Source organism: Camellia sinensis, chromosome 1 (genome assembly GCF_055761805.1).
Source record: "Camellia sinensis isolate YWXY chromosome 1, ASM5576180v1, whole genome shotgun sequence".
Classification (NCBI taxonomy): Eukaryota; Viridiplantae; Streptophyta; class Magnoliopsida; order Ericales; family Theaceae; genus Camellia; species Camellia sinensis.
The window spans coordinates 146075446-146094054 of NC_138961.1; the positions used below are offsets into that span (position 1 = coordinate 146075446).

The 18609-nt window shown below is 37.9% G+C and overlaps 1 protein-coding gene across 5 annotated transcripts in view; it reads left to right on the plus strand.

The window, feature by feature from the left end:
• LOC114305859 (ABC transporter I family member 10) overlaps positions 1-18609 on the plus strand; it is a 34988-nt gene that overhangs the window by 10182 nt on the left and 6197 nt on the right. For all 5 annotated transcript variants that reach the window (XM_028250997.2, XM_082886290.1, XM_082886287.1 and 2 more), the window contains 3 exons: positions 1045-1417; positions 11013-11184; positions 11390-11476. In XM_028250997.2, coding sequence (XP_028106798.2) covers positions 1045-1417; positions 11013-11184; positions 11390-11476 — 632 coding nt within the window. The remainder of the gene's footprint in view (positions 1-1044; positions 1418-11012; positions 11185-11389; positions 11477-18609) is intronic.

Consider the following 18609-nt stretch of genomic DNA (forward strand, 5'->3'; position numbering starts at 1 on the left):
TGAGGGCATAACAATGATTACAGACCCTAGTGCCTTTCGGCTAATAAAATACTAAGTGACTTTCGGTGATTATAATATGCCAACAGTTCTCTGGGGCTAAACCACAGGGGAGTAAAATGAGTTTTGCCCTATTTTATAGCTAATCAACTTGTTTCTCACCAAATCACACCACTTTTGGTGAGAAATGAAATGGGCAAAATAAGAGAGTTCTCTTTCTTAGCATTGCTTCCTATGTCGGACCTAATTTATAAACCTAACATGATCAAGAGTTCTCTTTCTCACCAAATCACCCCATCCAAGCAGAGTGCTAAGTTCCCCTTTAAATTTACTCACTCCAGAATTGATGATAAATGGAATACTGAAATTAATCTGTGAAAGTTTTACTTTACAATCTTACTTTTAACTTTCCCTTCTCGGCCTCCTCTTTTCCCAATCCTTTCCATCCGGAACTGACGTTCATTAATTTGCTCATCTTTAAGCCTTTATACTATTGCATTCATTTCTATTGTATGTCAATCTATTATGTATGTATATGTTATCTGATGTGCTTCATCATGTATTCCATGATATTGTTGTATACGAGTTTGTTTCTGCATCGAAGTGTACATCTGTTCTAAGAATTTCAGCATTTCCATTATAATCTGACTTAGGTCATTGGGTGGTTCTTGTGATTCCATTTGCTTAGGCTTGGGAATACATAATTATTGTTTGACATAGTTGCATATCTGATGTAGTAGAATAGATAGGTTAAGTGTTTGTTAAATGGCCAATTAGTTGTACTCTATAAATAGGTGATGTAATATTCCATTGTACTTAGTTTTTGATTAAAGAATATACATTGTGATTGGAGTAAAGCTTGGTTTCTCTCTCTAGCCCTTGGGGGTAAAACCCCTAGTTGGGGCATTTGTCTTCTCTCTCTCAGTTTGATCTTTGATTTGCATTTGGATTGTATTATCATCACTTAAAAACTATATAACTATTTCCATTTTCTTCTTTCTACTGTCAATTTTTTTTAATTACTTGTCCTTTTCTGAATCTCTGCAGTGATTCTCCCATACTACAAAGATGAAAAAATGGAAGGACCAGGAGATTCAAAGAAAGAACTTATCTTTTGGCACCATGTGGTTGACCGTATGCCAATTGATTGCCGGAATGATGTTTGGGGAAAGTTGCGTCAACAACTGATTAATGTTGATGTTCGTCATGTGAGTACAGTTCCTGCTGAAGTTTACTCTACCATTGCAACTGCAGTGGTTTGGTCTTTGCGGCTTGCTCTTTCTATTACAGTATATCTCTGGATTGATAATATGATGAGACCGATTTATGCAAAGTTAATACCTAGTGATTTGGGGACACCTCCAAAAAAGACAAGGCAGCCTGTGAAGCTTTGTGCTCTTGGATCATTAGGCAAGAGTCGGTAAGTGGATAATGATGTTTTTCTAACTTGATTGTCTGATATGAATTTGGATTTCATACTTATTTCTGAGTACCCTATAGCATTCTTTCTGTTTTCCAGTTGCTATACATTCACTTTTTGGGGTGGTGGGTGGTGCCTGGGTAAGTGAATTCTATGTCTGGAGTAGGCTAGCCTAAAAGGTGATTCCATTTACTATTATGATATTCATAGAAACTGACTACTACTTGGTGTAGAACTAGAGTAGACGAAATGACAAATAGGGCTCTGAAAAAACTCTCAATTAATATGCATTCATCAAACACAAGTATTTTCCTCATGCTATCCCCATATATATGTGTGTGTGTGTTCCATAACTAATAAGAAAATTAAACTTAAAATTCTAAATCTCCTAAAGTTAAACTAGGTTTCCAAATGATGCCTCTTGCGCATTAAATATGCTTTCATGCCTCCTATTCCTTGATCCCCATCATTTCTCCCCAGCTGAGGACTCTCCTTAGGAGAGTCATGACTAAGATAATGCTCCAAAAGTTTGGGATCAAGACGACAAAACTCATCCTATGTGATGCATGTATAATCAGTGTCTGGGCGATTCTTCCGTCTAAAAAGATAGCGGCTATAACCGTGGAAAGAACCAACGTCCCGAGTGTCAAGAGCTTCGTCAATCTAAGCATCATGAAACTATAGAGATGCTCGAGGACAAGGACAAAATGGCACTGATAGAGAAGGAAATCTTGTAGGCAAACCTGTTGACAAGGTGGGAGGTTTAAAGTGCCTCGGTAAGAAAACAAATTCTTAACATTGACAACATGACTAACATAAAGCAAACAAATTGGCATCACTGAAACGAGACTAATTTTCGTAGATGAAGGAAAATCTAGTAAATATGCATTAGGTTTCAAGTTTTCAAATGATATGAAAAGGTTCAGTGGCTCGAGCATGAAATTTCTCGAAAGAATTCGTAGGACAGCACTCAGGATGCACACAGACCCTGACATGGTCCCCTTCATTAAATTTTAGTTTCCTACGATTCACATCAGCAACAAGTCTATAATTGTCATTACTCATGATATTTTTCCTAATATTGACATTCAAGTCATTGAATGTATTTGGAAAAAGATTCAGCTGATTCATAGGGATGAACGTCAAGAGGCAATATAATAAGGTCAATGGGCTGGTCTGGGGGTATACCTTGAACAATCTCAAAAGGACTACCAGTAGACCGATTGACTGAACTATTGTAAGCAAACTATGTAGTTGGTAACACTAATCCAAATTTCCCAATTTGTCACCCACAACGCATCTAATCAAATCACCCAAACTTTTGGGGTTGAAAAACTGAAGAACATTTCAAATTAGTGTCGAACAATTTTCAAAGTATCTTCCATACGTAATTAACAACCCTAACGTCTCTATAAAACATCATAGAATTAGGTAAATCATGTAGTCTAACAACCTCCGTGGAAAACAATTTAGCGACATGTAAAGTATCAGTTGTTTTACTGCAAGGAATAAAGTGGACTGTTTTAGAAAACCTATCCACTACCATTTGATGTGGAACGTGACATGAAAATTTTATTTATTTTGTAATTTTATATGTATGTTTTATTTTATTGATAGTTTAATTAGGATTTTAGTATATTTAGTTACTTATTTTGTTAGAGATTAAGTTTCCAAATAATGTTATGAACACGCATTCAAAGGATAGACAACGGGCCACATCAAGGACATTCATCCCTAGGAACACGCATTCAAAGGATAGACAACGGGCCACATCAAGGACATGACGATTTTTCCTTTCAACAACACCATTTTGTTGAGGGGTATTAGTGCAGGAAGTTTGATGAATAATGCCATGAGTGATGAAATAACTGGCAAGATCAGAGTCAAGATATTCCCCCCATTATCAGAAAAAATCAAAATTTTGACAACTGCCCCAAACTGAGTGCAAATCATTTTATGGAAGGTTTGAAATACAGAAAACACTCCAAACTCAAGTTGGTTAGTTTCTATCCTCCTTGAGTTTGCGGGGGGCTGTTAGAATTTCCCATCTTTACCTTCACCTACTCCACTACACACTCCACTTCACCTACCTCCACTTCACCACACACTCCACTTCACCTAACCCACTATCACCTCCACTAACACCCTCTCTCCACTCACTCCTTTTATTATTTTTTATTATGCACACACTCAGACTCCATGTGCTCTTTGACCCTTTTTATCCACCCTTACACACACCCACAAATCTATTTTGATTACCCTTCCAAACCAAACACTCTCTCTTTTTTTTTATTTGTTCTGATATTCAACGTAACAAAAAAAAAACAAAACAAAAAAACAAAAAAAGAAGACGAACTGCACACCAAACTCATTTTATCATGTCGGGGCTCACCCCGATCACCATTTTACACCACAAAAAAACAAAAAAACAAAAAAACAAAAAACAAAAAACAAAAAACAAAAAAAAAAAAAAAAAACAACCCACACACAACAACCTCATCCACAGGCGGGGTTTTTTTCTTCTCTACTCTGCCGTCGGTCTTTTCTTCTTGCCTCCGTCCTGGGTGGCCCTTGCCGGTGTTGCCTCCGTGTTTCCCACTCCACTGGGCATGATCACTACTCCCTGCTCCTCCACTGCAGCATATGGCGGACCTCCAAAACGGAACATCACGGTGGCCTTCCGCTTCAGTTCCTTATTTTCCGCCTTTAGCACACTTATCTCTGCTCGCACATCCTTATACATGCGTTGGAGCAGAGCCAGCTGGGAGTTTAACTGTTGCACCTCATTTGTCCTGCTCTGCAGCCGGTGCGACAAGTTTGTGACCGCAGTCATGGTTTCCACACATGACTTCAGAGTATACTGATTGGCCTCCACATCCGACTGCACTGCCATTCTTTGCTCCACAGACCGCATCGGAAAGTTCAGCGGAGTAAACTCCGGGGCACTCGGTTGAGGTTCCAGTGCCACCGCTCCAGTTCTCTCTCTTGTTGACTCGTTGAGGTCGGGAAAGAGAGTGAGCAGACTCCGGGAAGATGAAGCCATTTTCTGGGCTACAAAGTGTTCCACAGTTTCTCTCTCCGAAGAGGCAGAGTTTTTCAGAGAAGGGTTGGTTTCAGAGGTTTCAGAATGGTATGCCTCAGCCTCAACCTTCGTCTTGGTTAAATAGCCGAGGCAGCCACGCGTATCGCGCGCCACTTGCCGCCAGACGACACACGGGCACGCCAACCAAGGCACTCACGTGCCTCGCCATCATGTCCGGCACACCTTTTGATGAATTGGGCGCGCCTTTTGAGGGCGCGACTTTTGAGGGCTCACTATATATATCCATATATATATATATTTGGGCAGCCTATATACACCATCATACAGTGTATTTTTTTAAAGGGTCCGACAAGACTCTGTAAACTGTCCCGACATAGATTCCGGTTAGTTTCTACAAGGGTCCGACAAGACTCCGTAAACTGTCTTCTACAACGGTCCGACATGACCCCATAAACTGTCTTCTACAACGGTCCGACATGACCCCATAAACTGTCTTCTACAACGGTCCGACATGACCCCATAAACTGTCTTCTACATCGGTCTGACACCACCATACAGTGTCCTCTACAACGTTATGACACCCCCATACAGTGTCCTCTACAAAGTTATGACACCCCCATACAGTGTCCTCTACAACGTTATGACACCACCTTTCAGTGTCTTCACCAACGGTCTGACACGACCATACAGTGTCTCCTATCCTTTTTTATTTTTATGTATTTTCTTGTTTTGTTACTATCTCCAAACTCAAGTTGGTTAGTTCCTCTCCCCTTTGAGTTTGCGGGGGGCTGTTAGAATTTACCATAAACCTACCACCACTACCACCTCACCTACTCCACTAAACCTAACCCACTACCATAAACCTACCACCACTACCACCTCACCTACTCCACTAAACCTAACCCACTACACCACTACCACCTCCACTTCACCTACTCTCCACCTACTCCCAAACACACTCCTATATAATAGGAATCCTTGTAATTGTAATAACAACACATCAATTAATCAATAAAACAATTATTTCTCTTTATACATTAAATTTCTACACACTTCACTTTTATCTTTTAGCAGATAGGCCTAAGTTGCCCTAGAACAATCATCTATGAAAGTAACAAACTCTTTTTGAACCTTTTAAAGACACAAAACGTGAGGGACCCTAAACATCAAAATGAATCAAAATAAATGGAACTGGATTTTTATTAATAGAAGGAGCAAAAGAAGCTCGGTGTTGTTTCCTAAGTTGACAAGACTCACATTAAAAATCAAATACTATTATTCTCAAAAACAAAAAGAAATAAATGCTTAAGTAGTAAAAAAGAGGGATGTCCTAAACAACGGTGCCACAGCCAGAGGTGTTCCTTGGTGGATGGTAACTGAATAGATGAGTGAGCCAGTCTGTCTGTTTGATCGAGAATGTAGAGACCATGTTCCTCTCTACCACTGCCAATCTCTTTCCTCGTGATAAGGTCCTGAAAAAGACAATGATCAGGAAAAAAACGTCACGCTACAATTCAAATCACGAGTAATACGATTCAAAGATAAAAGATTAACATTAAAATTAGGAACATGGAGGACAGAGGATAAAGGAAGGGAAGAGGTGACATGAATTAAACATTTCCCGGATAGACCCAAACTGAGTGCAAATCATTTTATGGAAAGTTTGAAATACAGAAAACACTACACTTTTATCTTTTAGCAAATAGACCCAAGTTGCCCTAGAATAGTCATCTATGAAAGTAATAAACCTTTTTTGACCTTTTAAAGACACAAACGTGAGGGACCCCAAACATCAAAATGAATCAAAGTAAATGGAACCTAACTTTTATTAATAGGAGCAAAAGAAGCTCGTTGTTTCCCAAGTTGACAAGACTCGTATTAAAAATTAGACACTATTATTCTCAAAAACAAAAGGAAATAAATGCTTAAGTAGTAAAACAGAGGGATGTCCTAAACAACGGTGCCACAGCTAGAGGTCTTCCTTGGTGGATGGTAACTGAACAGATGAGTGAGCCAGCCTATCTATCTGATCGAGAATGTAGAGACCATGTTCCTCTCTACCACTGTCAATCTCTTTCCTCGTGATATGGTCCTGGAAAAGACAATAATTAGGAAAAAACGTCACGCTACAATTCAAATCACGAGTAATACGACTCAAAGATAAGAGATTAACACTAAAATTAGGAACATGGAGGACAGAGGATAAGGAAAGGAAAGGAAGATGTGACATGAATTAAACATTTTTCAGATATAGACAACATAGTACCTTCAGCAATACACACTTTTTTTTGACATAAATGAAAGGAACCGGACATATGGTCGGAAGCACCAAAATCAATAATCCATGGCACAGTGGTATGAGATAGTAATGTAAATGGGGTGGAAGCCAAGTTACCTGAATTGGCAAAGGAAGAAGAGTGTGCACCTGTGGCAAAAGTGGAGGCACGACAGTTTAGCAAATGGTGAAGGGCTATCTTAAAATTTAAGGCAGATAACCCCGAAACATCAGCAGCCGGTGAGACAACGGGAGATGAAGGTGGTGGCTCAATCGTGTCTAAAAGATGAGCCCGAGCATTGGCTCCTTGGCCTCGAGACGGGCCAGATCTACCCCCGCGAGTACCAGGACGGTCTCCGCAACCACCAAAAGGAGTCCCATGCAGCTTTCAACAAGTCTCTCGGGTGTGTCGAGGTCTATGGCAGTAGTCACAAAAAAGATTATCCTTCTCAGAAGGACGAGAACCATGAGACATATGCTCCCCAGCTCGGGAAGGTGCAGAAACCAAAGCAGAACGATCAGTGGTGGTAGAAGGAAGTATCGTAGACCGGCGACTCTCCTCATTCTACACAAAAGCAAAGGCTTCCTGGAGAGAAGAAAGCGCATCCATCCAAGTACTCTACTCCGAACCGGATTATACTCCACATTTAGGCCTTTCAAGAACTTGAAGACCCGCTCTTGCGCTACAAACTTCCGGTAACCAGCAGAATCAATAGGATAGACAGGCTTGTAATCTTGAAAGTGATCAAGTCGCTTCCATCCATTGCTAAGGAAGGTAAATTATTGGAGGATAGTCTGTTCACCTTGTACCGATCTTTCAATGGAGCAACGTAACTCGAAGGTCTGTGAGAAGTTTCCTTTCCAGGAATAAGTAGCAGTTACGGCCTCCCAAATATCTTGGGCAGTGTCCATAGACAAGTAGCCCTTGCCAATCTCCGGAACCATAGAATGGATCAACCAGTCTATAATTAGAGAATTGTTAATCAGCCACTGGTCATAACGAGGGTCTGTGATACTGGATGCCTGGACCCTCCCATTAACGTATCCCATCTTCCCTCTGCTCTTCAAGAAAATAGTCAGGCTCTACGACCACGCTAGGAAGTTCTGACCATTGAATGGAGATGTGGTGGTTTTAAGGCCATGGGTAAGGTTATCAGTCATAGTAGAAGGGATGACAAAACTCTCACCTTGAGAGGGCTGAGAGGTAGTAGATTCATTAGTTAAATCTGCCATGGAGGTGCTACTAACTATTCCTCAACCACAATACCAATCACAAACCCGGAAGATGAGAGTGGAGGAACAAGCACAACAGTAACTAAAAACTCATAAAGAATTAAGAATCAATATATATATATATATTTTTAATTTTATTTTTTCTTACATCACTAGTTTGTTTGTTTGTTTGTTTGTTTTTTTTTTTTTTTTGGTGTGTGTTTAAGAGAAAAAAGAGGTTTAAAGAACAACCATTACAACCATTACAGACGAACCAGACCTTGTTTGATGAACAACCATTACAGACGAAGGAAGAAGGCCAACAGAGGTAGATAGAGGCTGCCGACAGGGGCCACGTAGGCCAGAGGAGCTGTTGCCAAGCCCCTAAATGGGCAGAGGGACTGCCAACAGGCCCTTAGAAGCTTAGAGAAGTTGCCGACTAAGCCTAAGAGACTGTCGAAAAGTGCAGGAGGAGAGCCAAAGACTTGGGTATGGGATTCGGGGCTATGGGTTGCCTGGAGGTACTGCCGACAGGTCTGTTGGAAAGATAGAACTACCGATAGGTGAGAAGAAGGGCAACAGAGCGATGGGCTAGGGTTTTGGCTCTGATACATGTAAGTTTAGAGAAGAGAGAGTTAGGGAATAGGTTAGACCTCATCCCCTTTTATATTGATAATACTGAGTAATTACAGAAGTGCCATAAGGTATAAAATATGGGCTAGCCCATTACATCAATTAAGGAAAAAATAAATTAAATAACAAATATTCTTTCCTATTCTAACAATTATTTGGTCTCCAACTATACTTGGTGACCAAGACTAGTACTATCCTAATTAATTAGTTTCTTATATTTGGTCTCCAATTATGCTTGGTGACCAAGACTTTATCTAGTATAAATACTCCTGTAAGCCTATAGGCAAGAGTCCTTTCACCACTCTCTCAGTACAAGGTTCAGTGTTTTGAGTATGAGGTCAAGCTGTAAGGTGCTGTAGGGGGAAATGGTGTTTGGAAATTTCTTGATTTTTTACTGCAAAGAACTGTTATTTGGTGGACAGAACTGTTATTTGTTTTGAAGTTTGTAATGTGGTTTTGTGCGCTGATGCCATTCAGAGAGGTGACCAAATCTTTCCATGCTGCATTGCTCCAACTGCTAGGGTTCTGAATCAGAAATTTGTTTAAGGAAATTCAGAAGCTGGGTACCTCTCTGCAACATCAAGGCATACCTTCCTGCTATTTTTTACCACAGGGAACTGTTATTTGGATGGGAAATAAGGTGGGAAACTGTTGAGGAAGTACCATGTTGGAATACAGTTGCTATGATTGTTCTGGATCAATTTATCACCAAGAATGCTACCTTGACAAATGAGATGGAAGTTGCTATGAAGTTTTTTTTTTTTTTTGAACGAAGTTGCTATGAAGTTTGTAATGTGGTTTTATGCGCTGATGCCATTCAAAGAGGTGGAAAGAAGTTCAGAAACTGTTGAGGAAGTACCACGTGGGAATACAGTTGCTATCAATTTTTCAACAAGAATGCTACCTTGACAAATGAGAAGGAAGTTGATGCAAGTTGTTTGTGTGAATGTCCTGTTGGGGGAAGATCTGGAGAGGTTATCCATTATATCTTTTGGTTTGCAGAAAATTAAAGAAAGTTTTTGAAAACTCTAGCGTTTGAAGTTCTTTGGTTTCTAAATTTGATAGGTTCATATGCTATTAGGCTTTGGTTAATTGCTTGGTAGATTATTGTAAATTGCACTGTTTAATGGTAATTTGCATTAGTGAAATTTATTTATTACTGCGCTTTTAATTACTATGATGATAACACTTTTTTTCTTTGAAAATAATTTTTACTGTTGTATGCGAGAAATCTACTGAAAGTCTGAATTAAGCTCTTGTTTCTTCTCCTAGTTTCTTCTCCAAGTATCTACTTACTGTTGTGGATGCACATTCACAACAGTGGTGACTGTAGGTGATAGACTGGCTTATGGTGAACATTCACTGACAACATGGGTGATTGGTAGTGACTGTGGGTGATTTTGTTTGTCTCCCAATGTTACCATGAATTACTAGTCACTCTATTCGGTTATGATTTTTCAAAAACAGTTTTTGAGTTTTCAATTCTTATTTTTTAGCTCTAGTATTTTTTTTTTCTCCTCATACTTTAGTTAAATTTTTTTAGTTTAAAAAATTGATTTAAATATGAAAAATATTCACCAAAAATTAATAACCATTTGAGGCAACATTAAGAGCAATCGAAATACATTCCGGTTAGCTCGATTGTTGGTCAACTAAAGACTATAATCTCTGGAGGGTATGGATTTTCCCTCTGTATTGAAAGTTGTTCTTCTGAAGCAGACACAGAATCCAATAACCTTGCAGTGACCTTCAGCATACAATGATGAAATTTGGCACTTACTGAAATGAAATTTTTTTAGGGGTCTTGCTAAAGGCGTCAATTAAGGAACGAATAATGATTAAGTAAAATAGGACTTCAATACACATTTCACATATTTCCATGTGTTTTTCTTGTATTTCATTATACTTTTTACACACACATCAAGGTTACCAAGCGCTCAATGGCCAGTAATTAGTAGTTCTCTTTCTAAAAAGAAAATAGAAAAAGTGAACAAAAATGTTTAAATGTTTCTATGTATCATTTGAAACATTTCCCCGTAGAGTAGAAAATATATATAGGAGGGTACTATGATTGGAGTCTCCTAAAAAGGAAAGACCTTCAAATTCTCCAACAATTGGGTACTTGAATTTTGTTAGAAGAAAAACAGAGCTGGTATGTCAAATTGAATCATCACTCTGCTCTCATCCCTGCCTCTTCACCCCATTTTCTAGTTCCTCCCCTCCCCTCCCCTCCCCTCCACTAGACCCTCCACGAGGTTCTCAACCCTGAACCAATTCTCTCACTCTCGTTTTTGAGCTGGGCATTTTTTCAAACCTCTCTCTCTCTCTCTCTCTCTCTCTCTCTCAATACATATATGCACATTAACATATGGATGTGTATTATATTACTTGGATTTTTTTGTTTTTAACTATGTTTCATTCTACATCTGTAGGAATGCTGTTAATGAAAAATTTGCCATTGAGTGTCGGAATCTGAGTTTCTCAATCACCACAGGGCAGGGTAAATTTGTGTCAATTCTTAAGGACTGTTCACTATGCATACCTTCAGGACAGTTTTGGATGCTTCTTGGACCAAACGGTTGTGGAAAATCTACCCTTTTGAAAGTACTTACACTTTTTGCAACATTATTCTTTCTTAAATTGCTTTCAGTATGTGCTTTTTGCATAATTCTGTTCAAGCATTTTGTGCAATAAATGAAACTGTAACTGGCACAATTTTGTTCAATTAAAACTCTTTTCTGGTAAGTTTGTTTAACAAAATCATGTTTTTTTTTCCTATGTAAAAGTAATGATTTTCTGAATTATGCAGATTTTGGCAGGTATCTTGAAACCGACTGATGGATTTGTGTATGTGAAGAAACCAAAGAGTTTTGTTTTCCAAAACCCTAATCATCAGGTCAGCATCAGTTGAATTTTCTAAACTTTGGGTTTATGTTCCTCAACTATCAAAAAGTCTGTGATCATCCTTTTTCTTTCTTCTTTTTATATTTGTTTTGTACTAGATTTGTTAACCAACCTTGCTTTTAGATGCATGGTAAATAGATTTAGGTAAGAGAATTAAAGTTGATTATAACATATTTGTAGGAGATGTAAGATGCATGTGCTAAGAATGGAATGCTAAAATTAAAAAGAAAAAAGGAAAATATACTCATCACAAAAATGGAAAAAATGGAACAGAAGTCAGAAATGTGTATTGAATTGACTTTTAAATATTACACTTTGAAAATAGTCTTAGAACTGTGAACATCATTTCCATTTGCTTATTGCATCAAAAACCAAGAATCTGGTTAGGTATCTTGCAAAGCTTTGTAGATTAAGAGTGAGCCATTCTTGTATCATAGGTACCTTGTCTACTTTTCTATGTATCCAAAAGATTGAGAGCCCTTTTATACTATACCACAATGGTCTTCTATGGGACATAAAGGAATGAAGTACCATAGCTCCTTATTTATTTCTTGGAAAATGATATAGAAGTCTGCTGTGTAAAAGAGATGATTGGCTGATGATTAGAGAAGACACGAGAGAGAGAGAGAGAGAGAGAGAGAGAGAGAGAGAGAGAGAGAGAGAGAAAGTTGCCTTAGATATTCGAATAGACTACCAGATCATTGGGTTTCAGAAGTGGGTCTAACTTTTGGGCTAGAGTAGAACTACTCTTGTTTCTTTTATTAAATTTGAAACTTCTTAGAGGAAAAAAATCAGAGTTTCTTTTTGTTCATTACTTTCCAGAGGGCTGAAATGTTATTTAATAAAACCAACAGGACTATGCTTGCATGGTTGTTTGCTGCAACTGAAATAATTTAATCTGATGGAAGATTACATACTATGTTGTGATCATAGTTGTCAAATTGTGAATTGAAATGACCTTTTACCAAATCGTGATTTGTAAAGATTCAGTCACTTTTTTTAAATTACTTAGAAAAATATATCTACACACTTGTATGGTAAATATATCTTATGAATATAAAATATTTAGACTTAAATCAATGAAAATGTTATTTTGAATAATGTTCATGTGGTCTAATAGGTGAAGTTAGTTCTTATGTAAGATTACCATCTTACCTTTTCCCTGTTTTAGATATTGCTTATCAACCGTTCTTAATAAAGAAAGAAAACAAAAAAAAACTCTCAATTTTCAAATAACAATAACTTAAGAATGAGGTTGATATTTTATAAGCATACATACCTTTAGAAGTAACAATGACCCAATAACAAAGAACTTGCAGAACCATTAGGTTTAACTAACCTCAACCATGTAATATTGAAGCATATTTATTTCAATAAAATAACAATAGATAAATTCATATTGAAGTTATTTTAACCTTAAACATCTTTAGAATATAAATTATGATTTTTTTTAACGGAAAAAAAAATGAGAAGAAAATGTTAAAAACATGTTGGGTTTGATTGAATTTGATTGGATCCTATTAAAAGCTCCTTGATCTCCAAAATAACAACAAATCATATGTATATATATTGGTTATTTTCATACTAAATACTATTAGAAGTTGTATTATGTCATTTTAACTTAAAAAAAGAGAAACAAAAAATCATAATATGTCAAAAATGATAGTTTCAAGAATTGCATGAATCGTAAAAAGTGAATCAAATCGTTAATCGATTATCGATTGTGATTCACTAGAGATTAACCCATAGATTAAAAATCGTGAATTGAATCGTGAATCGTAAGATTCTGATAACAAAGGTTGTGATTATTTTATATACCCTGAAACGCATTCCCTTCTGCCTATTCATTTTTATAGCAGCATTCTCAAAACAATGCTAAAACTCTACAAAACAGTCTGGCCGAAACTGTGTACTCCCAAATCCATCTGCTGTGTTGCATTCATAATCAAAGTGATTAACTGAGGTGCGCTACAGTGCTAGTTTTTTGTTCGTGAAGTTATAGAATGATTGAATGAATTTTGTATTCGTGAAAGAGTTACTACGCTAAAGATGCAGACTTTTCCATTTCTTTAGTTTTCACAAATGCAAATGCATGTTTCTGACAATTAGGATAGAGAAACTCAACCCATTAAAGGACCAATTTTAAAACTTGCAGTTTGTTTTCTGAGTTGATTTTGATTTCAACATATTAAGTGGCAGGTCAAACTATGCAGTATGCTTCTTCTTTCTATACAGGATTAGATGAAAGTATGAGTTTGGTATACAACCATGAAGGATATAAGGTGCCTAGATGAATATTTCTTGTGCATTTCATAACTTTGCAATTCCATTTAAACTGTTAAACAATGAGCTAGGCAGCATCCTTGATTTAAGGTCTTTCATTTTTATTGTTGGGAGCCACAACTACCCTTTTGCTTATCAATGGCAAACCTTCTGTACGTGGTGCAAATTTTAATTACCTTTTCAATTTGGTGGAACAACATCTGCATATATGGTGCCATGGATACTCGTATAAAACTACATTTTAGGTTTTGACAAAGTTTTGAGCACACAAAAGCAGATTGTTTGTCTAATACATAATTTTAAGTGGGAAAAAGTAAGATTGCTGGTAAATTTTGTTTCTATTACCTTTGTGATTGTGGAATTTGTCATGCCTTGGATCCGAAGAGCTAGAACTGTTAACTGTGCTATGTTATGAAAGGACAAGTGACAAGTGATTAATATTATAAAGATTCATTAAATAGGGTTAATAATTAAAAGTGATGCTAATCCCAATATGCAGTCATCTCATTATAGAATTTCTGAACTAACTTATCCCGTTGTGTGGAAGTGCGAATAGTCATCTTGAGCTCATATTGCTTAGCAAAAATGGACTTGAGATACATAGTCTTCAAGTAATCCCAAACTTTCTTAGCTGTAGTATACTTGGAAAAGTTCATACCAATGCTTGGTTGTACAGAGTTGTGGAACCAAGTGAGAATCTAGGCATTCTCTTTGTCCCATTTGGCAACGTTGGTCCCATTTGGCAACGTTGGCCTCAGTTTCTTATCAGCCTGTACTGTGACACCAGTAACATAGCCCCACATGCCTATGCCTACTTTTAAATTTTTTTCATGACATATGACCAATATGAATAGTTGGACCCATCCAACCTAATGGTGATAGCATGTAGTTTACATCAGACATATTTGCAAAATTTAATGAGAATAGCAACCAGCCCAAACAATATTCACCAATCAATATGCAATGGTAACCGGCCCAAACAGTTCTCAGCAATACTGATAAGAAAACTAAAGTACCCAGCAATGAAGAACAACCAGAGAAGAAGCAGAAGTTTGATCAAAACAAGAGGAGAAGCGGAAGCAGAAGTCGTAGTACTCAAACACCAAGTAAGTCGAAATTGGGAATCCAAGAAGAGAGCAGGAGAGCCAGCTGGTCAATGGGTCAGATACCCACAGTAAGATGGGTCAAAATCTTCAACCCGAATGACCTGAATGGTTCACAAGAGGCTGGAGAGAACTTGCGTGAGAGCTGGGAGTTGCGAATGGCTGGAACGAAGTCGTTTGAAGGTTGTGATGGCTGGAGGGAAGTATTACGCAGGGTTTGCAAGTGGTTGGAGAGAACTCGCGTGAGAGTTGTGAGTTGCAAATGGTTGAAACAAACTTGTCTGAAGGCTTCAAACACGATACAGGACCTGCAAAAGATTTCTGGGTCTGCAATCACACGTATGCAAAGGGTAAAAGGACAAACCAAGAGAAGGCTACTCGTATGTGCTAAGGCTGCTGTTGTAACCTAGCTCTGATACCATATTAACAAAGGTAATATTTTGTATTATTCAATGATTAACCGAAAGCTGAAGTACAATATATATACTAAACTACCAATACCCTAAAGTCCTAATTACATGCATAAGACTAAAATACCCTTAAGTAAAAGACAATAAAATAATATAAGCCTCGAGTTGCCATGGATGAGTGTAGTTTTTGGCACTAGAAGGGTCATTGGAAGCCTGCTTTTCCCACGCTTTTGCAGCCCAAAGGTTGTCCTCCAACTTATGCATCATCTCCATCCCGTCAACGACCATCCCGTCGTTCAGCTGCTCTTGCTACCCCCATGTCTGATCCAGCTCCATCTCCCACTCTATATTCTATGTTTGAGCAGTTCACATCTTTCATGGTGGCCAATCTGAATATCTCATCCTAGGCCTTTGCTATAACTACCACTCAGTTAGGTTTGCCTAATTCATCTTTCTCAGGTGGTATATCCACTTTGTGGATTTTTTTATTGTGGTTGTTCTCATCATATGACTCTTATTGCATCCCTTGGTGATTGTGTGTCACCCTCTTCTCCTATTACTAGTGCGATAACTAATGGTTCTTCTATGTTTGTTCATTCTGTTGGTTCCATTTCCTCTCCCCACTTACCTGTTTACCGTGTCTTTTATGTGCCTCATCTCTCTCTCTCTCTCTCTCTCTCTCTCTCTCTCTCTCAGTCTTATATCTATTAGTCAATTGTTTGATTATGATTTCGATATTGTTTTCTCTTCTTCTCATTGTGTTGTGCAAGATTGGATATTCAAGAGGCAGATTGAGGTTGGACATAGAGTTAAGAGAACTTTACATTTTGAAAAGCTTACATGTTCCTCTGGATGTGTCTTCTACTGCTTTATCTTTGTTTTGTCTAAACAATAACTCTTCTTTATTTTATATTTGGCATTGTAGGTTAGGTCATTGTTTGAAGTTGTAAGTTTAGTTTGGTTATTTAGGTAATTTGTCCATTAGTGGTATTTCTGAGTGCATTGGTTGTAAATTGGCTAAATTGTCCGCTCTCCTCTTTAATGAAAGCATTTCTTCTTATCCCTTTCAATTGGTTCATACTGATATTTGGGGTCTTTCCCTTGTTACAAAGGGTGGTTCACAATATTATGTCTTTTGTTGATGATGACAGTCGGTTACATGGGTTTATTTGATGACACACAAATTTGATTTTTACGAAATTTATTCCAATTTTCACTCCATGATTTGCACTGAGTTTTCTATCACCATTAAAGTCCTTCATTCTGATTTGGGGAGTGAGTATAATTTGTCCCAATTTACAGAGTTCTTAGTTGCTAATGGTACTATTCATCAGTCTTCGTGTTCTTACACCCTTGTGCAGAATGGTCGACCTGAATGCAAGCATTGCCATCTCCTCGATACAGCTTGATCACTACTTTTTTCATTTTCTATCCCTTGCGTGTTATGGGGAGAAGATGTGCTCACTGTTGCATATCTTCTTACTCCTCTTCTCGAGTTCCTCTCCATATAAGCAACTACTTGGTACCATTCCCAATTACTCTCTTCTTTGTGTTTTTGGCTCTACATATTTTTTCTTCCTACACGGGATTGTTCCAAGCTTAGTTTCTATTGTGTCTTGTGTGTATTTTTAGGGTATGGCATTCATCAAAAGGGTTATCAGTGTCATGATCTTGTGACCAAAAAACTATATGCGTCTCAACATGTAATTTTTTTTTGGAAAAACTACCTACTACACTGTATCTTCCATACCTATCCCCATTGTCAAGGATGAGTTGGTTTCATCCTAATGTTCTCCCTCAATGAGTTTGTTTCTGATCTTGAGGTGTCAACTTTGCCTCTTGCCAGTGCTCCAGATCCTTCGCCAGCTCCTTCTTCACCGGCTTCTCTTCTTGTTTACAAGCGTCACAAAGCACCTCCTTCCTCTTGCTCTACTACTCCTCCCACCCTCTCTAGATCCCGCTCTTGAATCTTGCTATCCCACTAGGGACCGTCATCCTCCGATAATACATGTTTTATTGCCTCCTATGAGTCTTTTCTCTTTTGTCTACTTATTTTGAGCCCAGGTCTTACAAAGAAGCTTGTCATGATCTAAATTGGATTGCTGCCATAATTGATGAGTTAACTGTTTTGGCTAAAACTCAGACTTGGGACTTGGTTTCATTACCTGCGGACAAGAATATTGTGGGTTACAAATAGATCTGTAACGCTAAGACACTTTTTGATGGTTCTTTGGAATGGTACAACGCTCGTTTGGTTGCATATGGGTTTTCTCAGGAATGTAGGATTCATTACGACCACGCTTTTACCCCCATTGCCAAGATGACTACTACTAGCACTCTTTGCTGCTACGCATTAATGGTCCTTATTTCAGTTAGATGTCAAGAATGCTTTTCTTAAAGGGAATGGACTTCTTGCTGAAGAAATGTATATACGTCCTTTGCCTGGCCTCTCTCACCCTCCTAGTCTTGGTTGTCATCTTGGCCGTGCTCTTTATGGTCTTAAGCAGTCTCCTCATGCTTAGTATGTGATATTTCACTTTGTTGCACTTTAGCTTGGCTTTTGCCCTAGTCTTCGTGATTCTGCTTTATTTGTTCGTCATACTTTTGTTGGCCTAGTTCTTCTTTTCTTGTATATGGATGATATGATCATTACCAAATCTGATTCACACTATTCAGGAGGTTAAGCGTCAGCTGTTTTAGGAATTTGAGATAAAGGATTTTAGATTTCCGTAGGTATTTTCTTGATATTGAGGTTGTTACTTCTCTTACTGGGTGTCTTCTGTCTTAGACTAAATATGCTAGTGATATCGTTTCTCATGCCAATATCACTAATGACAAAACTGTCAGCACACCTATTGAATTGCATGTAAGTTTTCAGCTTCTGATAGTGTTCTTCTTGAGGATCCTACTCTCTATCATGAGTTGGTCGGGTGCCTTGTTTATTTCATTGTATTCATCTCGATATCTCGTATGCTATGCACATTCTCAACTAGTTTGTCTCTGTTTCTCATTCCACCCACTGGGCTGCCTTACTTCATACTCTTAGCTATCCTTGTGGTACTTTGTGGGTGTTTGGGAAGTGGGTTTTTATGTAGGTTTTTTTAGTTATAGGATATTATTGGATAAATTTTTTTTGGTATTTGGGAAGATAGTTGGGTTTTTTTGTGGTTGGATGTGATGTTTGTGAGAGAAAAAGTGAAATGATTATAGGGTTGGATGTGATATTTTGTTTGGATTTATTTTTTTTGGTTTTGCAAAAAGTTTGTCTTTTAGTGGAAAAAATAAAAAAAAAATCCAACACACAAACTTCCCAAACACCACCTTTGTTG